We start from the raw sequence: 26,167 nt of genomic DNA on the forward strand, positions 1-26,167 counted from the left end.
CAGTTGCCTGTAGAGGAACCTGTTCCCTTGCAATATGAACATATCGTTCTCTTTCGTTAATCCAATCAGGAATCCCTGAGTAGCACATCTTCTATTCGATGATGAAATTCCTGACTGACATTTAACGAATATATATAACTATAGAGTATCGAAAAAGGAAAGGGAAGGATGAGAAGAAAAGTAGAAAAAAGTGGATACGTATATTACTAAAAAAAATTAGTTAAAAGAAGCTTTAGATTGATTCTTATTTATTATCACAGATAAGGACTGGGCAGTTTGCTTTTTTCTCTTTAGCTTTTGCAAGTGGGAAATATGGTTTTGTTTCCTTATTCATTACAATCTACCATATTAATTGTCCCACTGATGCAATGTTCCAGCTGCTACTGGCAGAATCATTTACTCCTTTTTCTTAAATTTAGAAAGGAGGTGGCGAGAAGAGAGAGCTCGTAACTCCCTTCCCAAACACAGAAAAAAACAAAAGAGGATCAACCAATCAATGATCAGAACAATATGATATTAATTAACTGTAAAAGGATCTAAAGAGAGGCTAGATGCTACTGTATATGTGATGATAACAATTTACTTGATCACTAGTTTAAAGGCACATCAACTATGAATAATTAAAGTAACTAATAAGGAAAGTACCATATGAAATAACAAAAATATATTAATTACCTTTATAAAGTCAATCCAATGTTTTGGATCGTCAACTATTATAGTTCCATCACTATATTGAAATCCCAAACCACTTCGAGTCTTCAACAAAGCTATACTTCCATAGCATCTTTTCCAATATCTCATTTTATTTTTGATGTGTGGTTCACCTTTCAATCCACTTGTAGGATGATATTTGTGTATATAACGTTCTAACTCCATCAAGTGTCCTGGTCTAAAGGTTCCATTATCACCTCTCCAACCATTAGCACACAACTCTTTAAGCCCGTCTAAAAGAGTTTGTTCTTCTTCTGGAATCCATGTCCTTCGTGTTGAAGGTGTTGTGTTGCTTGATTTTTTTGATTTCTTATTTGATGATGTTTGACTATTCATTTCGCCTGTAAGAACTTTTATTCGACAGATTATCAGAAAAATCAGGAAGAACCAAATATCATAAGATTCACTATAAACTAAAGCATACAACAAAAGAAATGTGAAGAGTACATAAGGGTGTGCAATTAAGGTCACAAAAAAACAGAAGTTTCTGGCAGTTAAACAATTTATACTAGGCCAGTTCTAAAGAGCAAATGAAGTCCAAAAAGGTTCTATAGCTAACAAGTAGCAATATGTCAATTGTTAAATCTTGCATTCCACATTGATTGAGCCAGCTCATCCCTCCAAGTGGTCCACTCCTCCGACGATTCAACAACATCAATATTCTCGTGTTGATACTCCATTTGTTCTTCTATATCAATGTCTAAGGGATCCACTTCCATCTCTCTACGAATGAAATTATGAATCAAGCAGCAAGCACTAATGATCCTGTTATGAACCTTAACCGAGTACCATGAAGAACTTCTAAGAATTCCCCAACGTCCTTTCAACAAACCAAATGCCCTTTCAATTACATTACGAGCTCTAGCATGCCTCATGTTGAAAAGCTCTTCTTTACATCGAGGCGATGGATTATCGCCTCGCCAATCCTTTAACCAATATCTATAACCTCGATAAGGTGAAAGAAATCCTTTTCCATTCGTATATCCTCCATCACACAAGTAATAGTTACCTATAATATAAAGATATAATTTAGTTACTAGTACCATTCTTTCTATGATATAACTTGAAAGCATATATAAGGCCTACCCTCATTAATTTTCAAACCATTCCTTCGTACTATATCATCTCGTAATACACGACCATCGGCAGCTGAACCTTCCCATCCAGGTAACACATAAGTAAAATTGAGATTTCTATCACAAACTCCCAAAACATTAGTTGCTATCTCTCCTTTTCTTGTTCTATTATCTTTGGGTTTGTGTTGGATTGGAACTCTAATGGGAATGTAAGTACCGTCTAGTGCACCTAAACAACCCTTTAAGATAAATTATAGTGTTATCTCAAAATATATAATATTTTTCTAAAACTACATATTTTGTATACAAGTTAAAAGATGATAAATGACAATTTCACCTACCTCAAACCATTTCCATCGATCTTCAATCTCATCCTCAAGTATTGGTTTAGGATTAACAAGTAGCAATGGAGTTAGTTTGAGAATAGCACTCAAGCATTCATTGAAAGCCTGACTTACGCTCCATCCCGATCTAATATAATCAACCTTGATTGATCTATTTTTCTCATGGTGAGCCAAGATATTTAAAAACATTGCTAATTTTTCGCTGCTTGACATACTTTTACTATCGGTCAAACCTCCAATATCCTTTAGTTAAGAGAACTAAAGTGTGAAAGGCATTTCTATCCATTCTTAACTTATCGATACATACACTACCATTATCATTATGATATAGTGTAAGTGAGAAATGATTTTCGGAACTCGAACACTCATACGATACCTAACCTCACGTCTGTTTCGACATCGTCTTCTTAGAGAATGACCATGACTAGCCATGAAAAGACAAATAAGGAGAACAAGAACTTGCTGAAACAATATCTCCACAAGAATAATATATTCAATACCTGATAATGGTTTGAAGATACCATAATAACACCTATATTTGCCATAAAAATAAGAATGAATACATATAAAGCTTTTAAATAAGTATCTATGTGCATAAATTCCTAATTTTTCGACCATATAAAGAGTGGAGTAGATGAGCTCAAAGCATATTAAAAAAATAAGCTAAACCTAAACGTAAGTACCGTCTAGTGCACCTAAACAACCCTTTAAGATAAATTATAGTGTTATCTCAAAATATATAATATTTTTCTAAAACTGTTAAAACTGCATATTTTGTATACAAGTTAAAAGATGATAAACGACAATTTCACCTACCTCAAACCATTTCCATCGATCTTCAATCTCATCCTCAAGTACTGGTTTAGGATTAACAAGTAGCAATGGAGTTAGTTTGAGAATAGCACTCAAGCATTCATTGAAAGCCTGACTTACGCTCCATCCCGATCTAATATAATCAACCTTGATTGATCTATTTTTCTCATGGTGAGCCAAGATATTTAAAAACATTGCTAATTTTTCGCTGCTTGACATACTTTTACTATCGGTCAAACCTCCAATATCCTTAGTTAAGAGAACTAAAGTGTGAAAGGCATTTCTATCCATTCTTAACTTATCGATACATACACTACCATTATCATTTATGATATAGTGTAAGTGAGAAATGATTTTCGGAACTCGAACACTCATACGATACCTAACCTCACGTCTGTTTCGACATCGTCTTCTTAGAGAATGACCATGACTAGCCATGAAAAGACAAATAAGGAGAACAAGAACTTGCTGAAACAATATCTCCACAAGAATAATATATTCAATACCTGATAATGGTTGAAGATCCATAATAACACCTATATTTGCCATAAAAATAAGAATGAATACATATAAAGCTTTTAAATAAGTATCTATGTGCATAAATTCCTAATTTTCGACCATATAAAGAGTGGAGTAGATGAGCTCAAAGCATATTAAAAAAATAAGCTAAACCTAAACTTCATCTTAAATTGTGAAAGAGATGTTGAAAAATATAGATTTTAATGAAAGATAAGAGTACTAACCTTGTAAAGATGAGCAAACAATGTTCGATTGAGCAAAAGGAAGAAGAAACCTACTCTTGAATTTCCATTGACAAAGTACAGAGAGATGAAAGGTTTCTGAAGCAAGTACTATGGAAAATGATTTTTTAAAAGGCTTTGAGGGTACTTTTGTAATTATATAATATAATGCAAGTGTTAAAGTGCTATGTATTACTAATACCTAGAATTTCTTGGTATTAGTAATACACAACTTAATACACAATATAGTGTATAACTAATGCTTGCATTAGTTATACATGACATAAAAAAGTGTACCAAACAAGGTATTACTAATACACACACCTAATGCATGCATTATATTTCTAATACACTCTACCAAACGACCCCTTAAAGTTTTGTTTATTTCTTTCCTAAAACCCAACAGTACCGTAACACAGTTGAACAACCCTCCAGCTTCGATATTCACGAGGCAAGGCCCCTCTCTCTTTGTCATCTCCGCCAACCATAGCTGCGATTACTTCAAAGTCCCAACACTCTCAGCTTTCGCTTTTTATTACTCTCTCGCTCCTCATTTCCTCACACATTTTTCTCGCTCTATAATTCTCCGTCCATTTCCGGAAAATGGCTCAAGTGGTGGCTACTCGTTCGATTCAATCTTCATTCTCCAGCCCTAGCCATGGATCTCTGCAGAGTCAAGTTGAGAAGCTTAAGACTCCAAGCTTTGCCTCAAAAGTGCTAGGAAGAAATGAACGGAGCAATAGTTGTAGAGCTATTCGTGTTAATATGCCGCAGATCATTGCTAGGAGATCTACGCGTGCCGAGCCTCAAGTTCTCCCCGTTTCTCCTGAAGATGTCCCAAAGGTCCTTCACTTTTCTGTTTCCTGCAAATTATTTATTTTGTATTTATCCTTTCTGAGTCCTGCTATGCTTACTGTGCTTCTGTACATCTAGAAATGTAAGTTGTAGCCAATCTCAACTCTATTTGTGAACTGCCACTTCAAAAACGAGCCTTTGTTTGAGCTATGTGAATTTGTAAAATATTACTACTCTTTTCAATTTGTTTGTATGGTTTTGAGTTTTGACTTGGCATGGATTTAAAAAACGTATGAAATTTTTTGAATTTTGTGTCATAAACTAAAGATATGTAGAATGCATCAAAATGTCGTTCAGATTTAAACATAACATGTGGAAAGTTAGAATTAAAGAGTTGCGAAAAAAATAAATGTACATTTTTTTGAAATGGACTAAAAAGGAATGTAAGATAAATAAATTGAAGTAGAGTGAGTGTTATAAATTCACATTTATGGATTTTTTTTGACTCTATATCCAAATGAAGGCTTATTGATAGTGGTTGTTAATGTTACAGAGTGAGGAGCAAGAGAAGTATCTTCAGGCAATTCAGCAACTTGGTGACACTTCAGTGGGCATGTGGTCAAAACCTACAGTAAGACGTAAGACCAAGATAGTATGCACAATTGGTCCCTCTACTAACACAAGAGAAATGATATGGAAGCTAGCTGAAGCTGGAATGAATGTTGCTCGGATGAATATGTCTCATGGAGACCATGCATCCCACCAGAAAGTCATTGATTTGGTTAAGGAGTATAATGCACAGTCTAAGGACAATGTCATCGCCATCATGCTTGACACCAAGGTAAAATTTTCTTCATTTTTATGTGGGCACTAGTTTGGTGGTAGCAAAGAGGAAATTGTTTTTTATAAAGTAAACAGTTATCCACCAGATTTGATTTTAACATCATGTAGCCAAAGAGTTGATCTATGACCACAATTGAGGTATTTGTTCAAAATTGAATTGACTTTATTCCTATTAAACAACACGGGGATTTGTGTGAATGACAGTCACTACATTGGTTAGAAAATCTAGATTGATTGAACTTGGAAGCTAGGTTGAAATGGGCAATTTGTTAAAATGAGAATTAGTTTATTTTTTTATCGAACTATTTTGTGTATTATGTTTTCTTCTACAAAGCTGTTAAATAACAGTAATTGGAGTGTAGCATTTTTTACCAGTTGGGGTTGTTCATGATTCATTTTGAATTGTTTTTTTCATGGACCCAACTATGTCTGTGTGCCAAGTCTATAAACCAAATCAATAAGCATAAATCATCTTTGTTGGGTACAGTGTATTTAGGTACTCTTTTTCTTTGATGATTTTGCGTTTGTTCCTGTCACATGAAATTCTACGAACCAGTTTACTTTTCCTGCATTGAATGTTTAAAATCAAAGCTATCATTTCTGAAGCTAACCACATCCACAACTATGACGGGAAATAAAGGGCTCCAAAAGACTTCAGTCTGAGAAGAAATATTTCACATCTCTGCTTGTCTCGTGCATAAGAAAGAAACAACAGTGAAGGCTGCAGTTAGGATCAATTGAATCTTTAACAAAAATGACAGCTCTGCTAAAACTCACCTTAGATTTAAATGCCAAATATACACTGGGAGAAAAAGATAGTTGCATCCTTCCTACATGTCTCAAGGGTCATTTACAGGAGCCATGTTGAATTAAAGAGGGGCCAGCTATCCAGTTTAACCCTGCATATTTAACTCTAAAGTATCATGAAGAAGTGATATTCATTTAGTAAAAGTAGTTGAAAACTGCATAAGAATGAGAAGGGTAAAATATTGCCTCATAATTTTACAACATTCACACGCATGCGGTATATATGTTATCGGTTGATTTGGTTTAGGCTCTCATTTTTACCTTACATTAAAAACCAAATCAAACTATGAATTATCTTTTCCTTTTTTTAAATTTAAAACCAAACTATACCGGATCAAACTACATTTTTTTGTTAGTTTAATTCATTCTTTGGTCCTATTTGGTTTTCCAGTTTATTTTGAGCACCTCCAGTTTTACTGTATTCATCCCTTTCAACTTAGGACTAGGAAGAAAGCAAACATTGTCCCCTTCAACTTATATACAACTTCAGATAATTACTATGTCACTGTTAATTAATTGTTTGATCATTGCAAATTAGTGAAATTGCTCTCATGTAATATGTATTATCAAAGATAACTTTCACCTCTCATTATCACCTGATTACTATTTAGCTAGATGTGATCTTTCTTTCTGGTCAGTTCTCATTTTGTAGCCTCTTATTGCTTTCAAGTTGGGACCAGAAGAAAGAAAATATTGTTCCCTTTCAGGCTTCAACTCATATACAACTTCAGATAATTCCTGTATCACTGTTAATCAATTGTTTGTTCGTTGCTTATTAGTGAAATTGCTCTTACGTGATATGTATCATCAATGATAACTTCCTCCTCTCATTATCACCTGATAATTATTTAGCTGGATGTGATCCTTCTTTTTGGTCAAGTTTAATTTTTAGCCTCTTATTGCTTTGTTGTTTTGGTGCTAACAGGGTCCTGAGGTTAGAAGTGGTGACTTGCCCCAGCCAATCATGTTGAAACCTGGACAGGAATTCACTTTCACAATTCAGAGAGGGGTTGGCACAGCTGACTGTGTCAGTGTCAACTATGATGACTTTGTAAATGATGTTGAAGTAGGAGACATGCTTCTCGTTGATGGTACGTTAAGTGGTTTCTTTTCTGTCCTTTAACTAGTTTTGTCTGATAACATCTTATATCGATTTGTCATTGGAAGGCATTGAAATTGACTTCTTGAACTTCCTCTTTTTGACTCGGCATGAAATATCGTAGACCTGTCAGTAGGGAAAAAATTCCCCTGCAGGTTATGTTGTTGCCATTTCATTCTTATTCTCACCACTTGGATTGCGATATCTTATGCTTGGTACATCTCCATGAATCAGAGGGGTGCAGGGCGTGAGGGACACAAATTGTGTTTCATAAGACCAAACATTAACTAAATAGTAAATCAAAGCCTCTCTATAATCAAATATTGCCTTAAAGGTCCAGAGATTGAGTCAGCATATGGCGATATGAGGCCTAGCCGGTGACTGCCCTTGGAGAATTCTTTGCTGTGACATTATTATGTGAAGTAATGAACTTTATCTCATTGCTAGTGTCATGGCCCATCTCCCTCTTGCACATGCAATAGACATCTTGTATAAGTGTCTGTACTGACATGCTCAAAAACATTAAACCATTGAGAGACCTAAATACTACAAGTTAGACACCACATTTTGAGCTTTATTGGTGGGTGATAGTACTTTGAGGGGAAGGTAAGATACCATATAACAGTCATGCCTAAAGTAATACTTTGTTGTTCCGCTTGTGTGTATTTTTCTTGGTAGATATACCTGAAACTTTTGCAGAGTTCAGCTAAATGTAATTTCTTTTTCCTGCTATAGGTGGCATGATGTCTTTACAGGTAAAATCCAAGACAGAAGAATCTGTGAAGTGTGAAGTTATTGATGGAGGGGAGCTTAAGTCGAGGAGACATCTAAATGTTCGAGGCAAAAGTGCCACACTTCCCTCTATTACTGGTCAGACTACTTCCTTTTTTTTCCTATAAATTCAGGTCTTATCTGCATGTGAAAGCATGAGACAGTCACTCTGTCAGAAGAATGCTTGCCTTGCTGATACAGTAATCCACATTGTGCAACAGAAAAGGACTGGGATGATATCAAGTTCGGAGTAGACAATAACATTGACTTTTATGCTGTTTCCTTCGTCAAAGATGCAGCAGTGGTCCATGAACTGAAGAATTATTTGAAGAGTAATTCCACTGGGTCCATTTCCTTTTAGTGAGCACTGAAAGTGCTAATGAGTGCTTATCCTGTTTTGTTTCAACACTTTTTGACTAGCCATTTTCTTTTTTATATGACAGGTTGTGGTGCAGATATTCATGTTATTGTGAAAATTGAGAGTGCAGACTCCATCCCGAATTTGCATTCAATAATTACTGCATCAGATGGGGTATTTCTCTAGGCCTTTATTTTACTGGTTCAGCCTCTCTATCTCTACGAGGTAGGGGTAAGGTCTGCGTACACTCTACCCTCCCCATGCCACACTTGTGGGACTACACTGGGTATGTTGTTGTATTGTTTAGTAAAGATTCAGTGTCTGGCAGATCAAATATATTGCTGGTAGTATGTTCTTTCTTCTTGATTGCTGAATTGGCATACACTGTTTAAACAACATTTGGAAATCACAGATTGTACTTAAATAATTAAGAGCTTATTCTTCCTTTTCTCTCTATTAAAGATTAGAGGATTTTAAGAGTTAAAGCCCACAAGATCAATCAATCAATCGGCTATATCTTCTATATCTATTCTTCTCAAATCAGGCTCTATGCAAAGGGTACTTCAGTCTCATACTTATGCTTGATGTTTACCTGCAGCAACACTCATCCCACCTATGTTTTGCTCACAGCCACAAGAGACTATATCGAAATGTGTTTTACCATTTCCTAGACTTTAGTGGAGTTCCTACTCCTATGGAAACCTTTATCACTTTTTGTGGACTTACTACTTGCATGTTTGTCCTGGATCGTAGCTTGAGTTTTCTATCTTTTTCCTTGACAGACATCTAATAACCCAAATTAATGGTTTTTAACTGTTCTACTCAGGCGATGGTTGCAAGAGGAGATCTTGGGGCAGAGCTGCCTATCGAGGAGGTTCCTTTGTTGCAGGTAAAGGTCGACAATACTGTAGTTGTAGATTTTACTGCAAGGATGCAAAACTGGATGCAATTTCTTACCATTTCATAAGAGATCTTGACCATGTATTTTCTATTTCTCCTTTGATGGAAATATCTTGATATGCAGGAAGAAATCATCAATATTTGCCGAAGTATGGGAAAAGCTGTCATCGTTGCCACCAACATGCTGGAAAGCATGATTGTCCATCCCACCCCAACTCGAGCAGAAGTATCAGATATTGCGATTGCTGTTAGAGAGGGTGCTGATGCTGTTATGCTTTCTGGAGAAACAGCTCACGGAAAGTAAGTTACTACTCAAGGCGCTTTTAGTATTATCTCTTTAAACTTAGGGCCTTACATAGAATTTTGGTTTGTGTTGAAGTGTGTACTGTGTAGTAAGTTTTCCTGCAGTACCCACTCCCATGCCACTCCTGTTCGACACGAGTAATTCATGCGAATGAGAGATCCATGTAACATAGCTTAGGGTCACTTTTTGGGAGATCTTGGTTTTGGAACCAATGAACTGCGTCTAGGTTCTTCTTGAGTGATAAGTGTTTCTGCTGGTATCCTATTTTATGAATCTAATAGCTTTGGGGCACCAAAGTTCAGAAGTGAAGATTTTCTTACAATAAGTTGTCTTATAACCTTAGTTGCGCTGACTCTTCACTATTGATGCCGCACCCGTCTCGGATTCTTCAAAATACACTACTTTTGGCGAATCCGACACGCACCCGTTGGCATTTTTGAAGAGTCCGAGCAACATAGCTTATAACCTATCCGCATCTCTCACAATTTGGATTCATTTGGTTACAGGTTTCCCTTGAAAGCTGTCAAAGTTATGCATACCGTGTCACTACGGACTGAGGCTACTATTGTTGGTGGTGAAACCCCTGCAAATCTAGGCCAAGCCTTCAAGGTTTTTAGTCTCATCTGTAGATTACATATTTACCTCATCTTTTTCTTGAAATAAATTGTCTGAAGGAGCTAATACTTGCCATAACTTTCTATGTTTTGCAGAACCATATGAGCGAGATGTTCGCTTTTCATGCAACCATGATGTCCAACACTCTTGGAACCTCAATTGTTGTCTTCACTAGAACTGGTTTCATGGCAATCTTATTGAGCCATTATCGTCCTTCTGGCACTATATTTGCTTTTACAAATGAGTGAGTATTTACTCTATTGGTCTAACTTTGATGTCAATGTTTGAAGACAAATTCTTCAGCTGAACTGGTTTCATTAATACCATTACAGTGAACCATTTATTGTCCTGGCGCTGTTATTACTTTTACAGTTGAATGAACACACCACACACACTATTGGTTACACCTTATTATCAGTAATTGATATGTAGAAGATGAATGTGTTAAATGCATTTTAAAGACACCTAGGGAAACGTAGATAGTGTTCTCTTGATGATAAAAAGTTCCTTTTTTATAAGCAACTTGAGATTTCTTAGTTGCTGCCTTTGGGTATGTTTATGTTTTGAGGGAAATCTGGGAAGAACCTTGTGAATGATTTCTATCAAGTAGGTGAATTTTAATCATTTATTTATGTTTGGGCTGCAGTAAGAAAGTTCAACAGAGACTGGCTTCGTACCAAGGCGTATGCCCAATATATATGGAGTTCTTAGATTGCGCAGAGGAGACTTTCACTAGTGCATTGTCCTTATTGCAGGTGAGATTTACCTTCATCATATCATTTACAGTTATTGCTTAATAGACAGTATATGCATTGAGGAATGCTAATAACGAATGCTTGAAATTGCTCATTTCATGGTCATAGATGAACGAATGATTTGTCATATGACGTATAGCCTGCTATTATCTGCCCTTTATAACTAAAAGTGAAATCTTGATATGATAATTCAGACAATCAAATTCCATTAACTAGTTATACTCCTCTCTTCTTCCATGATATTCTCCTAAATGTTTATGTTGCCAGTGTTTTATTACAATAATTTTAGACGACAGTTGTGTTCCTCTTATAATCTTTACCCTTTATCAATCTACAGAAGCAAGGGATGGTTAAGGAAGGGGAGCAAGTAGCTCTTGTTCAGAGTGGCAGCCAGCCAATCTGGCGGCTCCAATCCACTCACAATATCCAGGTCAGGAAAGTTTAGACAGATGAGAAACTTGGAACCAGCTTAAGAAGATCCACTCCTTTGTAGTTGGGAGTTATTATTAGTATTGACGCTTCAGCCATCAAATAGGAATAGATCTCAGTCGGCAGTGTTACCGAGAGTTTTTCTTGCAGGATTGCTAGGGTGTTATATTTATTGTTATCTGCTTCGTGCTTCTGTATGTTTTGGCCTAGGACACCATATTATGTTCTTCTCTTGGACATCAAATCAATGAAGCCGGCACTTGAATGTGGTTGTTGTATGAGAAGATTATTGGAGTGAATCGTTGTTCTTCCGTAACAAATGTAATGAAGAAGAATCTATGTTGAGTACTATATTTATTTTGTAAGGTTTAATATCAAAGTCTTATACTAAGCATATAAGTTATAAGTTTTTTGTTAAAAAATTATGTACAAATTAAACTACGACCTTAAAGTAGAAAGGGAGGAGGTATAGTACTAAAAGTTTCCACCTAGTATATCAGTCTACCACAATCGCATTTATGCTCAAGAAATTATTTTTTAACAGTAGCAACTCCCAGCTTCTCTAATCTTTCATTGACTTACTTGCATTGCTTCTTTAAGATTCTTTAACTTCTACGGTTCTATCAGTTTCATACTTCACTAGTAAATCACCAATTTTTAAATATGAAATTTTATAATCTAATCATTTGAAAATTCATTTTCATCGTACTCCTGTCAACTCCTGACCTTGCGATGACCAAAGGAATTTTTAAAATAACACCTGCAAATTATTTCAGATATAGAATTGTTAAAATTTATGAAATTCAAAGAACTCAAAAAAAACTATTTTCACTCAAATCACTCACAAAATCTCAAAACAATTCCAAATTGTATTCATGTCTAAACACAACTCCAGTTTCTAAACATCATTTTCAACTTGAAAACAAATAACAACCACAAAGCATACTAGTGTAGTTCCACAAATGAACTTTGTGGAGGGTGAGTATACACATATTTTACTCCTATCTTGGAAAATAAAAAAATATTTTTGATAGACCCTTATTCAAGAAAATTTGAAAACAAATTGTCATAGTACTTTTTTTTCTTTCAAACTTCACGATTTTTAAAATCTGAAAGCTCCCTTTTAAAAAAGAATATATGAAAGAGAAATAATAAGTTTTGTTGAGTTTATTTCCTAAAACAAGGATTTATTTTAAATTTAGAGCATTTTCCCCTTTGCCATCAGAAACAAAAAAATACTCCTAAAACAACAAAAAATAAAAGAGAAAAAAGGTTTTCTCCATGTTAAGAAAAAATGATAGTCTGCCACATCACGGGTACTCGACTTCTTCGGTGGTCCTTGTAACACCTTATCATTTCCAAAGCGCGGGAAATAATTTCAGATACCCGTTTGGCGCCATCTAAACCCTAACACTTACTCATCAGTTCGTAAAAAAGATCCAAAAATTTCTTCCAAAACTACCATACAAGCTCACCCCAGATCCCATTTGATACCCAATTGTACTCGAATACAGAAAGAAATTACTTCAAACACTTCATAATCAATGGAAGGGTTGTCAATAATATGCGCTGGCCTTGGGATCATTGAGGAGGACGATGATGGAAATCGAATCGGCTATACCAAAGGAAATTACTGCCTAGGTTTGTCGTTACTAAAACAGTTAGAAATTACCTTTAGTTCAAGCCAAATGGCTGTTTGTTCGTTCAATTCCTTTATTTTTTTTCTAATTATTGGACTGAATTGGGCCGAGAAGAGTGATTTGATTGATTGATGAAAAGTTTTCATCTTTAAGCTGATTTCTGTTTCTAGCTTCGTATTAGTTTCTGTTAGTGTAGGGGGTGTTAAGTTTGTAACTTGATGTCAAATTTGAGCTGTCTCGATGGTTTTGTTTAATTTGATTTTTAGTAATCCTGGTTCATTGGCAGATAATTTGAAGGATTTGTTGAGGTTTCTAAGGCGAGATGACCCTCAAACAAGAGAAGTTTTCAAGCAAGTATGTAAATGGAATATCGTGGGCAAAGATTTGATTCCCATTATTGAATATTGTCAAGATGATCGAAATCTGCTGTTGAATGCAGGTATCTGTCTTATTTTATCCATTTTCCATTCATTTTATATCAGGAAACATGAAATTTATTGTTTATATTAATTATGTGTGCCTTTGCTCTCTGTCTTATTGTACAGTAAAAGTTATGGTGTTTCTAACGATGCCTATTGAGCCTACATCAAATGACATACCGCAACAGATAGAGCTTCTCTGGGGAATAAAATCATCAATTACCTTTAGTGAAGCTGTGCCAGTGATAATGTCTCTCTTGGAAAGCCCATTGGAAAATTTGGCTTGGTAATTGCAATCATCTTATGACTTCATATTTTTGTTTGTATATCCTACCTTCCCCAGACTCCACTTGTTGGATTACATTGGATATGTTGTTGTACATACACATGTCAAATTGGTAACTGGGATCATGTTTGGCTGCTAGAATGTGTTCCTTAGAGTGATGTAAAAAGTTGGTCTGACCCATGTAGTATTAGGTATAGGACATTCATGTTTTAATAGCTTTGAGAAATGGTTTCTGGAGATAGAAATTAAGAATATGTCTATTGAAAATTTCACCGTTATCTGCTTAGCAGGATTGTTTTTCTAAAACCTATGGATTTATTTCCGTGAAGGCAAGTGACATAATGGTCAAATTGGCAAGTGCATTAGCCACAGAAAATTAGAGGTTACTGTTTTGAATAGTTATCATACTCTAAAATTAACACATGCAACAAGCTAATCCAATCTTGTAACCCAGTCCTATTCTTTAGCTGAATCATTTTGAAGTTGTGACATATTTGTGTCATTCTCCACTTTACAAAATAGGCACTGCTTTACATGGATGCAGACTCAACTAGGGTATCAGATACGTACATATATCCAGTATGATAAGTTTAACCTTTTTCAAGTTTGGAGTGCATTTGTAAAGATCCTTGCCAAAGTACCAATACTCATATTGCCTTTACCACATATTTTTATTAGGTTAACTTTGAAGAAATACTATTTATATTTTCTTTCCGGAGTTTCATTAACATTCTGTTATAGAGGCTATTTATCACTCACACTGACATGTCATAGTCCTTTGTTGTCTTCTCTGTACTTAACTCTAAGAATGTTAAGCTTACATAAGATAGACTACTGCTTCATCATGGATTCATACAAGTTATTCTGGGTACAAACTTATCTCACCATGTCAACAGCGAGGCATTCACAGAAGATGATTGGAAAATGGTGCAGCTGGTGCTTACTTTATTTCGTAATGTTTTGGCTATCCAAGACATATCAACCCAGCAGAAATCTGGTGGTTCTATGATAGAATTTATATTTCTCAGAGACAGGTTTCTGGAGCTCTTGTTTCAAGAGAACGTAATGGAAGTCATCTTAGTTCTTTCACAACAAGTTGGTGGCTCTTGTAGCTATCTTCGTCATGATAATTTGCTCTTGTTGGAGACGTTCTATTATATATTTATGGGTCAGCTTCCAGAGTTGATTGCTAAAGCACATTTCAAGGATCCAAAGGTTAGTCTTTTTGCAATATCGTGGCCACAAATTGAGTCCAATTTTTTCTAGTGTTTTCTCTTTTTGTTTTGTTTCCTTCTTTTTCTCTCTTTTGTCATTTCTGGATGAAATTATAATTTTGATTAGAGAAAACACTAGTACACTGGGCTGATCTTGTTATGACCAGAATGCTATATGCAAGCTGGGATAGGTTAGCAACTTTGGTTGACAACACTTAATTTCCTTGGTAAAAATTGAATATCAATTCATTGTCCATTGTTTGTGTTTGACATCCAATAAAACTGGTATGTACATTTAAAGATCGAGATATTTTTCAATTTAGTACTCAGAGAAGATAGAATGGAGCACTCACTTAAGATTTTTTTGTACATAAATCTTAATATCTTTTTGAAGTTTTAGGAGAATGGTTTGATAGATAAAGATGTTACGTATAGAATCAGAGTAGGATGGTTGAAATGGGAAAGTTCTGCTGGAGTGATATATAAGAGGAAACCTTTCAAAAATCTAGTTCTTTAAAATGCTATTTACTTTTTTAATTGAGATCGATTGATACTTTGAATCAAAGAATGATCAAGAATATCAAGGTATATTGTCTCTCATTTGACCAAAATAACTATATCATCAATTCAAAGGAGAGAAATGAGTTAAAAAACAAGTCCTTATAGAATGGTTCTTAGGTTGACAATGTTATGTATCAAAATGAATATCAAGGGAATGCGAATGTGAAGATATGTGAACATACAATTTTAGACTAGATCAGAAATATTCACTTTCGGCAGAAAGTGCAAGTAGCACACATTGTGGATTAAATGAGAAAAGGTTGCTTAAGAATTAAGATAGTCTCGTCTTGTTCTATGTCAACCTCTAGACACACTAATTCATGTGTGAAATCACAGTGATAAAATGTGTTAAAACAGGATGGCTTAACCTAAAATAACGTAGAAGGATTGTCTTAAAAGACCTACAATCTCTAGGAATTCATGCAGACTCCGCACAAATTAGCGTACAATGGAAGAAAGTGATCCAATAAATGATACAATTTTTTTTTTGGTGAAGTAATCAAATCGTATTATAAGTCTTTGTCTTGTTAGAGATTTCTATTTTAGTAGAAAATGTGGAGAACCTAAAATGCCAGAGAATCCAAATATTGGATTGCTATGGGTTTAAATAGAGCTACATGCTCCCTTTTTTTTAATTTATGTGTCTTACTTTCGTTTAAGTCCTTTTCAGAAAGATTTCTCTTTCTATATTTAGGATTTTAATTCCAACATTCCTATTTTACCCTTAATGATACATCATTATAAGAATGAGATGGCATCTTTAAGACCACAAGACTCAAAATGTATATTTGGTTAATGCACACCTTTAGTTCAGACCAGAAAATTCAAAAGTCTAATTTATATTCTTAAATTTCGTGTCGAATCAAACTAAGACATGAAATTAAACGGAATAATTAATTAGTCAGAATCATGTAGCCAAGACTGACTAGGTTGGGATTTGGGCGTAGTTGTACCAATAGAAGATGAAAGATCTCTTAATGTGTTGTCAATTGTATTAAAGTTTTAAACAGAATTGCCCCTGTGCATGAGTAAGGTGAAGAGACCGACTCAATAACTTTTCAGGAAGCATATGAAGGAATTATTGCTTTGCCTTGTGAGTTTTATGCTCATTTGCCTGTCTTCCTTTAATCATGAGGACTAAAAAGTTTTTGTGCATCCCAAAGATCAGCCGTGCAGTAAGAAAATTCCTCCTTTGTTAGCAATTGCCTTAACGTTATGAAGTTTTGGAGGAAGGCGTCATCAAGTAGAGCAAGTATGTTTTTCTGCATGCATTTGTGACACTTTCTGAGTTAGACTAGTTCATATGGTGAAGAAGCTTTTTCATGGCAGCTGGTCCCCCTCAGTGGTTTCTGATTCATCAATGGATTTTGTTCATCAGGTAGATGAAGATAATGATATTTCAATTAACTCCCTCAAAGATATAATGGAGGAAGAACGTCAAAAGAGAAAAGTTATCAGACAACGAAACCTGGGTTGCTATACTCAGTTCAGCGGAACTTTTACACGGTTTTCCCTGGTAATTTATCCTCTTGAATAAAGAAATGGGATTTTACACATTAGAACTGATGGTATAATAATGGTACTATAAAGAACCGATAGTTTGTACTAGTACTAATGTTAACTTGTTTATTTAACAGGATGGTTCTAAAACTTTAATCAAGGGAAATCCTTGTTCTGTTTCTAATGATCCCCTGATGATAGCTCACACGAAGCACCGAGGTCCGGCAAAAAGGACTGTGTGGGACCAAGGAAGAGTACCAGCAACTAACAATAAGATTCTAAATTTGCTTTATGATTTTATTAACCAGTTCCTAGGAGGGGGATACAACGGTAAGATATGTGGTTAAATGATGCATCTGCTTTCACTTCATTCGCTTCTTATGTCACTACTTATTTTTCCATTCTAATTTAACTCATTACAGTCCTGATGCAGTCCGTTCGTGATGACATTGAAAAAGAACATCATGCTATTCAGAGTTGCGATATTGTTATTTTCTTTCAGGTTGCTCAGTTTGTTACTTCTTTTCAGTACAACAAGTTTTTGAATCAGGTAAAGCAAAGTTTTACGCAAATGGTGTTATATGGTTTGTGTGTATCTGAATTATCTGTAAACATGCACAATACTGTTCCTTTTACCGTCTCTTATTAGTAACTTCAGTTTCTATAAACTGATAGATATAATGAAGTTGGGCGTTATTTACTAACAGGAATATTTATCCTTTGAAACATTTGATCTGCTTTCTATAATCTCCAGTCATGCCTGACTGTTAATACAGCTGTTGCATAGAGCTTCCAACAAGCCAACAAGTGAGGAAACACTAGTGTTACTGGACATTGAATATCCATCTAACAGAGCTAATTTAGGCGCGGGATATGCATTATTATGTAGCGGTTACAATGAATTCAGACATTTATAAAGTAGATCCTGAGTCCATTTACGTCATGATCAGATTTGATTAGTTAGTGACTTTTATTAATTCATCTAATCAGTAATCAGTGTAAAGTTTAAATTAGTAAAAACATTATGCTGTCAAACTCTTGCATTGGGAAGTTTGACTGACTAGTCAACAACTGAATGTTAGCTATTCAGAGAATGGGTACACATTTACCAGTTAAACAACATTTATAGACCCCTCTTTCATTTGTACCAAGCTTCATGATTCATGATCATCATTTCTAGATGATATTGGTATTACTGATCTATGCACGAATCTGAAGCTATCTAGAATATGGAGAACTAAAATTTGTCATACTCAGAACATTGAGGATCTAATCTAAATCACTTATTTCTGGTGTCTGATCATTAGAGTTGAGGCACTAAAAAGAGAAGTACCAAGATGTAATAATAAATGATACAGGCTCTTGGAAAATTCTTTTTTTGCATAATTCTGTGCTTTTCTCTTTTGTTGGAATTTCATTAAGTAGTTTCCATTTACCTTGTTTTGTCTTTGTGATCCCATATCTCAATCTTCTCTTGACTCTTAATCAGACCCACGAAGAAGTTGATGCCCAAGAACCGATGGATTCTAGAGCTGGCAGCACACTGTTCAGAGGATGTATATGTGGTCCTATTGCTGAGTCCTTAAATATATCAATGTTCCAGTTGGTTCTTTCGAGATGGCGTTTTTCGCTCGAGACCTTGAAGGAGACAAATGACTGCAAGTTTCTCTATGTGGCAGGATCTCTTATTAAAACTATGGTGATCACTTTTCTCAAAGTTCGGGTCTTTCCTCTTGTTTTAGTTTAGTGTTTAGCGTTGATGGAAAGAATGGGATGCATGTACCTTTTGAGATGCCTCTGCATGGCTAAGTAGGTACAACATGCATATTATAGGAGATAGATTCATAGAACAGAAGAAAATGAGATTTGTTACACCTTTAGTAGTATGCAGCATTTCCCAGCCCAAAGGCTGTTGCTCGATACTTGCTTCAATATCTGCTTCAGCTTAAGGATTGGTCTAACATGTTGGGTATTATGACTGAATCAAACTTTGGGATCCTTCTCTGACTATACTCATATTGGTTGACAGCTTCTTATGCTGGAATTGGTGCTTAAGCAGTCTCCAGAAGATTCCAAGGAGCATCGAACATCCCGAATTCTTCTTTACAAGTTATTCTATGATCAAACTGAAGAAGGGATGACCCAGTTTCTCTTGAACCAGATCAAATCATTTGATACCCATAAGCAAGCGAAAAGGTCTCCCTTCTGACACACATTTTAAAAAAAAAAAAGAACTATACTATTCCTGAAAATTGGAGAAAAGTTGAGTAAGAATGCAGTAAATGTGGTGCCTCTACCAAGTCTCATGACTCCAATATTGAATTATGAATAAGGAGAAAATCAACTTGTAGTTGATTAGTTTATAGAAGATCTTAATAGGTGTTATGCACTGCACTCTTATTTTGTATTAATGTAATTCAACTGCCTCAGTAAAGCTATCTCTATGGATAAAATTATCAGCATGTTTGCTGGAATCTGCTCAAAAACTTGCTTTCAGTTCCAACCTTCAGGTGGAGCTGTTTTGTAGGCTCAGTTCACAATAGTGCAATTTTGAAGTATATTTTCTTGTTGATAACTATAAATTTCTTTGTCTATGTCAGAAAAGCTTTAATCTTGAATTTTCTTAGCTACAGGAAACTTTATTTAGAAAGTATAAACCATGTCTAGACAAAGGGTCTATGAGCTAAGTTTGTTATGTTGGCTTCTAAATTCCAATGCACTAATCATGAAACCATGTCAGCATGAATCAAAATGTGCTATTTGTTAAAGAAAATTGTGCTATTTGTTGTTTTTTGACTGCATGCAATTTACCAGGTTAATGCAATGTTGTGTGTATTTGGAGAAAAATATTTCTAACCTAAAGCATGTATAATCTTCTACTAATATTTTAAATCTATTATTGCCAGTTACCTTGCTGATTTGGTAGAAATTATCAATACAGTTATAAAGCTGATGGAGAACCTTCAAGCACGTGGTTCATTAAGAGTATTCCCTGATAACTTTTGTAGTTCTTTTAAATTATAATAAGCAATTACTTTTGTATTTAATATTTATTTCTAGGGGCTTTTATTCGTAATCTTGAATGATTCAGTCACTTGTAATCAAACTTCAGTTGCTCATATTCGCCTGCAGATACTTGCTAAGTAGATGTTTCTATGAAGTGGAGAACCTTGTTAGAGAAAAAATAACCTTGCTTGGATTGAGGAGAGATAGTATGAATGCTCATTTAGTCGAGATCTAAATTCTGTAATAAAGATATAATGGAGAAGTGAACCACAACAAGATAGCAGCAACTTTGATCCATGTTCCATATCTAAAGCAATGCCATCCTTTTATCTTTATATGGTAGTGCTGTAGTGGGGTGATTCCTCAGCATTAAGGACATGCTGGACACCATCAAAAAGTGTTAGATAAAAAAAACCAAATAGAATAGAAGATACTTACAGAGATCTTAATAAATCTACAACTGATCTATATCCTCTAAACCTACTTCTTTACACCAAAAGTAGAAAGATATTATACAATTCCATTTAACTTTTTGGATGGAATTGGATCTATCTTCATAACACCTCCCATTTCTCTCTCTCCAAACTGTCCACCAGATGCATTGTGGGATGATCCTCCACTACTTCTTTTGACTTTTGCTGCCTCTTTTTATCCAGCAGCTAAGCAAATCTGCAGTATGCTCCGACATAGTCCAACTTGTCTTTGTTATGTTGATAAATAGAGACCAAAGTTGTGCGGTAAAAGTGCAGCGTCAAAATAGATGACTGTTTGTCTCATTTGTCTCATTGCATAAGAAGCACCTGAAAACTATGATGGCTCCTTTTTTCTTCAAAACTTCTTGTGTCAGGCATGCTCTTTTAACCACCAACCAAGTAAAGCATATTACCTTGGTTGAGGATGGACTATTCCATAAGTTTCTCCATATTTTTGGTTGCCCTCTATACTGTACCCTTTCTTCCATTTTATAAACCCTTTTAACAGAGAATTGCCCATCAATATTGTGTTTCCATCTTAATGTATCTGGTTCAGCAATTGTGCCATTGAAGTCATCAACCCTATTTAGCAGTTCGGCTACTCGATCAATCTCCCAGTCATTTAGCAATCTCCTGAAGAATAAGTTCCATCCCTGTGCACTCCACATATCATAAATGGTGCCATCTGGGTTGTTGCTTCGAACTAAATTATATAATGGTGATGAGGTAAGATAGCTTCATTTGGTGTTGGGTGGCACTTCTCTGGCCAACTCTTCCACACTATTTTTTTTTAAAAGGTAAAAAATAAAAATTGGGTTGCGCTACATATATGAGTATACAATAATGATGTATTTGACAAATCAAATACCATGGTCTATTAATCAACCATTTTGGAGTTGCAGTCTTGTGTATGTAAGAGGGCTAAGCATGTTATAAAGTAATAGTTCCTATAGTGAGAGTCATGTGGTATACTATATGAGTTAGTTCACTCTAATGTATGAGGGCCTGCCCCGTCTCTTTCTTTATTGGGTGTTTCAACATAAAGAAATATGCCATAGCAGGATCTATATCTCATTACTGACTTAAGTTCCATAGATGCTAAATATAGTTTATTTCATGGATTTTTTTTTGCTTCAGCATCTGATACCTATTGACGAAAAAGGATCTATTTTTGTGTAGATTTCGAAAAAGTTGAGGAAGAAACGACCGAAGACTGCAGTTACAGATGACAAGAAGGAAAATGATGATGAAATGAATAGAGATTCAGCCTCCTTTGGGCTACCTGTTGGTGGCTCTAGTCATGAATTTAGAGATACTGGATTAGCTCACAATGGAGAAGATGCCATAGACTCCAATAAGGTTGATGAACACATAGGATGTACCACGGTGAACGAAGATCAAATGGTGGTTGAGAGTACTGATACAACTCACAATAATGCTGCAGGCTCTGGAAGTGAAAAGTCAAATAATCTTCATGTAGTTGGAAAGGGAGAAGAAGATATAACAATCCTAGATCAGGTTAATCAACCTGTTCCTCTAGAAGCTCAGTCAGGAAGACACCAGAACACTCTGCCAGAGACGCAACAAAAACTTTCTGATGATGTTAATGACGAGTATGATCATGGCGGGGATTATTCTTCTGGTGATGAAAATGTGTTGACTACAGAAGATGATCTCAAAATATCTGCTTTGGTCTCTACTCTTGCAAACAACTCCACCATTCATAATCTTTGTTGGTTACTAAAGTACTACAAAAGCAACTCCATTATTACAAATAATTCTGTGATACACATATTACAGAAAATATGCGATGATCTCGAACTTTCTCCCATGCTATACCAGGTAGTTTATTGAAACTTTGTTTGCTTTTAATTGTTGAAAAGCAATCAAACTTTCTGTTTGAGATGAGATTAATGTGAAGATTCTGTAACATATCTCATTTTAATTTTTTCTGCTTGATATACAGCTATCTCTCCTCACCATATTCTATGACATTCTGGAGGAGCAAAAGTCTAGGCCTTGCAGAGAATATGAGAGCATTGTTTTCTTTTTGACAAACTTAGTTAGGAGAATGCTGCGCAAAATGAAGAGTAATCCCCTGCTTTTCATAGAGGTTCTCTTTTGGAAGTCACGTCGAGAGTGTCATTATCTCACTTGCGATTCCATGCTAAAGGATCTATCTCAATTTAAGAATGGTAAAAATAGTTCTGGTGTTAAAATGACTGGTGAAATTGGCTCATCTGAAGCAAATGGATGGACTCGCCGAAGTCTAGCTGATGCCCTTGGTGATGATGAAGCTGATTTTCCATTAGATTTTTCAGACGCTGTCAGGTAGGATGTTTGCACTAATACCACAAGAGTGCTTTTGTTGATTGTTAAATGCTATTGTGCTTGAATCAAAGAAAACAAGAGTTTCATATGTTGAATTATGTATTACTTCGACTGTGAATTTATTTTTGTGACAGACTTGATAAACTTGGGAAAAAAAATGACTTTTTATTTTGAAGTTGTTCTCTTTTTCTAAATTTTGATCATTTCCTATTAAAAAAAGATAAATAGCATTTGGCAAAGTTGTAGGTCTTTCATTCATAAGAGAAACAGCCAAGTCAACTTTTTTCCTCCAACAAAATCTTTTAATTCAATGCTTTTCGCAGAAACAAGGCAGAGGTCACAAATAGGAGTAGCCAAAGTTTGGGAGAGGGAGCGGAAAGCCCAGCATCAATTTCAAATGATGAAAATTATGCAATGAATGAGAAACAACATTCGGAAAAGTATGATCCTCATTCTTGGTTTTTTACCTTCTTGATTTCTCAGTTTAGCCATCTTCTTTATTGTGTTTTTTTATTGCAGACAGAAGCAGTCAGTTGAGCAAGAGTCTCAGAGAGAACCTAAAAGACGAAAACTACAAGCTCTTAATGATGAATCACGACAGAAAGCTGAGCAACTATTTGAGAGGTACATATATATAGTTTCATTGTTTGTATGCTTGAAACCCTCCTCTTAATCCTACCAATGATAAAGTAGAAGTGTGCACATACCTCGACTCCTCGAGTGTACCCTGTTAGCTCCCACGTTTACATTGCCCCATAGTAGTTGAGTCTCTTTCCTAAGTGTTTGTGATATGTTAAATTAGGCTGTAGAATTGGGAGCTATGGAGTAATAATTCATGTTTGAAGGGTGACACATGTTAGTTGTAAAAATAAGTTCAAGAAAATATCTAAATTCGTAAATCGTTGAATTCTACTATTTGCTCTTATTGTTTTCACAAATGATGATCCCTTTCTTGTATGATTTCCAGGTATAAAGATAGTCAAAATTGTTGTGATCTCATTGCGGAAGCCCTTGATCCAGATGGAAAGATTTCACCTCTCCAAGTTAACAGGGCACTTAAACAGTTGGGATACAAAATCCCACGGAAGAAAAAGACATTAAATGCTAGTGCTCCTGACAAACCTAGGAATGAAGAAAAGGTTCTAGAAAGTGATCTCAGACTTCAAAATTCAGATATACTAGAAGAGGGTACTTCACAGAGAAGGCATCTGTAAGTGTGTTTAAAGCAGTGTAGTTATATGTTTCATGAACTTGATTTTAAATATTCTTGCTGGTCATTCTCAGGCACACTAGAAAGAGAGTGCAGGCATTTAGTCAGGAGCAGGAGCAAAAGATCAAAGATTTGTTCGAGCAGTGAGTTCTATTGCCCATTATTTACTCGAGATTTTCCACTTATATTTCTTCTAAACATAAATATATAAGAAAACAACTTCTTTTGTGAGACCCTGGCTTTCATATATCCGTTCCTTATATGGACTAATAATATGATATGGTTTTACTATGAAAGGTTTAAAGATCACAAGAGGTGCAGCCACATGATTGCCAATGCACTTGATTCTGAGGGCACTTTATCTGCTGCTAAGATTTCACGAAAACTTAAGCAACTTGGCCTGTATGTCCCCAAAAAGAGAAGCTTAGAAACCAACTTGCAATTGATGGATGAAGCAAGTGATGCTTCTACTAAAGGTTCAGACAACTCTGATGATGAGACTTTGTTATCAATGAGAAGGTACTGTTAAGTTCTTTGATGCGCACAAAGCTTAAATATTTGGATTATCTTGACAAGTGGATTGCTCTTCCTTACCTTTAGAGTAATTTAGTCCAGTGCACTGTGTTAACTGATGGGCGACCATATCCTTTCCCCTTGAGTTCCCACTATGATTTTCTCCACTAGTAGTCTTCGGTAGCACAGTAGGAAATCCAAAGCTAGGAGTTGCTGTTCTAATAAACCTCCTGTCCTCTCCTTTTTCAGCATGTGTTCTAGCTTCATGCTTTTTTTTTACATGTTCAGAAACTAGTTTCTGCTGTTTGTCTTTATCTGCATAGTGACTCCAAATACCGTATTGAGAACCATCAGTCATGATAATTCCTTTTTAGTTAGTGTCAGCACAATGAAGAGATTTTCCTAAAAAACTTTTGGATTTGCATCCATCTTCCAACTAAAGTTTTGGTGGAAATCGGTTTCCTCTATTTGTTGTTGATGTAATCTACTAGTATATCTGGAATATGCAAAGTAAAAACATACCATTCACGTTGCAGATCACTCTCTATTCTTCCTGATTCAGAATAAGGGGGTGTTTGGATTGACTTTTTTTAAGTGACTTATAAGTTAAATGCTAAAAGTCATAAGTTGGGGAAAGTTACCAAGTTAAAAACAAAAAGTCATAAGTTGGGGACACCCAACTTTTGCCTTTTTAAAAAAAAAACTTTTTCAGCCTAAAAAAAATCTGCTTAAAAGCATTTTTTGTGTTTCTCAAACAATGCCAAAATTAAAAAAGAGCTTAAAAGGCAAAAGCCACTTAAAATAAGTCAATCCAAACACCCACTAAGTTTTGAAAAATTGTGGAAGAAGATATTCTAATGATACTGATCTCCTGCTTCCTTCTCATCCTGAGTTGGGTTGTGATGTTACTGAATGGCATGTAAGATAGAAGTTAAAAGGCACTATACTCATAGCAACCAGTTACATTATCTTGCTGGGAGTACTGTTTTGGATGAACGGTGAACACAATTATTACTATGCTCCCACCCTAGTGCTGGCAAAATGAGCCCATATTTTGGTAACCCGCCCATATTTTAATGGGTTGGGTGAGTGACTTTTTACATGGGTAAAATATGGGTTGATACCCATATTCAACCCATAAAAATATGGGTAAAATATGGATTAGCCAAATGGGTTAAGCTTCTAACTTTTATTCACTTAAAATTCATGATATCACCAAAAATATTGTAACTTCTCTTCATTTTTATGTTCTTCTATAAAACTAATTATTTTTCTCTAAAAAGGTGAAGTCTTTGGCCCTCCAAAAATATATATTTTAAATGTACATTTCTTTTGTTAATTATAATTATATTTTTTTTATTTGTTTAATTTTTATATTGGATAATAAATAATAGTGTAAAATAAATGAATCATGTATTATATTAGTATTGACATTGGGCATCTCCAACTCAAACACCAAATTTGGTGTCAACACTATTTTTGGTGTAATCAACTCCAACCCATTGCACCAAATTTTACACCAAAAAGGAGTATTTTTCTCTCTCTTCATTATTATAGTATTATTTCTTATTTCATTTATATTTTCTTATTTGATAAAACAAATTCTTTCTAAAACATTCACCATATATAATTCATATTATTTCCTTTTATAATT

The 26,167-nt window shown here is 35.1% G+C and overlaps 2 protein-coding genes across 2 annotated transcripts in view; both read left to right on the forward strand.

Annotated features, from left to right (window-relative positions):
• The first annotated feature begins 4,069 nt into the window (after positions 1-4,069).
• On the forward strand, positions 4,070-11,751 carry LOC102579422 (plastidial pyruvate kinase 2). The gene is made up of 12 exons (XM_006366579.2): positions 4,070-4,527; positions 5,033-5,320; positions 7,055-7,220; positions 7,964-8,098; positions 8,221-8,331; positions 8,443-8,531; positions 9,184-9,246; positions 9,382-9,557; positions 10,068-10,170; positions 10,272-10,420; positions 10,823-10,931; positions 11,269-11,751. Exons 1-12 carry the CDS (start codon positions 4,288-4,290, stop codon positions 11,374-11,376), a joined length of 1,737 nt encoding a protein of 578 aa, XP_006366641.1. The 5' UTR covers positions 4,070-4,287; the 3' UTR covers positions 11,377-11,751.
• A 906-nt stretch (positions 11,752-12,657) lies between these two features.
• LOC102579745 (protein timeless homolog) overlaps positions 12,658-26,167 on the forward strand; it is a 17,206-nt gene continuing 3,696 nt past the window's right edge. The window contains exons 1-17 of the mRNA XM_006366580.2: positions 12,658-13,001; positions 13,287-13,439; positions 13,546-13,705; positions 14,602-14,920; positions 16,859-16,996; positions 17,118-17,310; positions 17,403-17,530; positions 18,470-18,679; positions 19,010-19,176; positions 19,887-19,965; positions 21,639-22,301; positions 22,426-22,790; positions 23,114-23,230; positions 23,310-23,414; positions 23,758-24,000; positions 24,075-24,143; positions 24,298-24,519. Coding sequence (XP_006366642.1) covers positions 12,905-13,001; positions 13,287-13,439; positions 13,546-13,705; positions 14,602-14,920; positions 16,859-16,996; positions 17,118-17,310; positions 17,403-17,530; positions 18,470-18,679; positions 19,010-19,176; positions 19,887-19,965; positions 21,639-22,301; positions 22,426-22,790; positions 23,114-23,230; positions 23,310-23,414; positions 23,758-24,000; positions 24,075-24,143; positions 24,298-24,519 — 3,428 coding nt within the window. The 5' untranslated portion in view covers positions 12,658-12,904. The remainder of the gene's footprint in view (positions 13,002-13,286; positions 13,440-13,545; positions 13,706-14,601; positions 14,921-16,858; positions 16,997-17,117; positions 17,311-17,402; positions 17,531-18,469; positions 18,680-19,009; positions 19,177-19,886; positions 19,966-21,638; positions 22,302-22,425; positions 22,791-23,113; positions 23,231-23,309; positions 23,415-23,757; positions 24,001-24,074; positions 24,144-24,297; positions 24,520-26,167) is intronic.

This window comes from Solanum tuberosum, unplaced genomic scaffold (assembly GCF_000226075.1).
Source record: "Solanum tuberosum cultivar DM 1-3 516 R44 unplaced genomic scaffold, SolTub_3.0 scf00657, whole genome shotgun sequence".
NCBI classification, from domain to species: domain Eukaryota; kingdom Viridiplantae; phylum Streptophyta; class Magnoliopsida; order Solanales; family Solanaceae; genus Solanum; species Solanum tuberosum.

Bases quoted from the DNA above. Each gene is read 5' to 3' on its own strand.
- LOC102579422 (XM_006366579.2), top strand. From the start codon at position 4,288: ATGGCTCAAGTGGTGGCTACTCGTTCGATTCAATCTTCATTCTCCAGC. The intron at 4,528-5,032 runs GTCCTTCACTTT...TTAATGTTACAG, and splicing joins CTCCTGAAGATGTCCCAAAG to AGTGAGGAGCAAGAGAAGTA. The intron at 8,532-9,183 runs GTATTTCTCTAG...TGTTCTACTCAG, and splicing joins TAATTACTGCATCAGATGGG to GCGATGGTTGCAAGAGGAGA.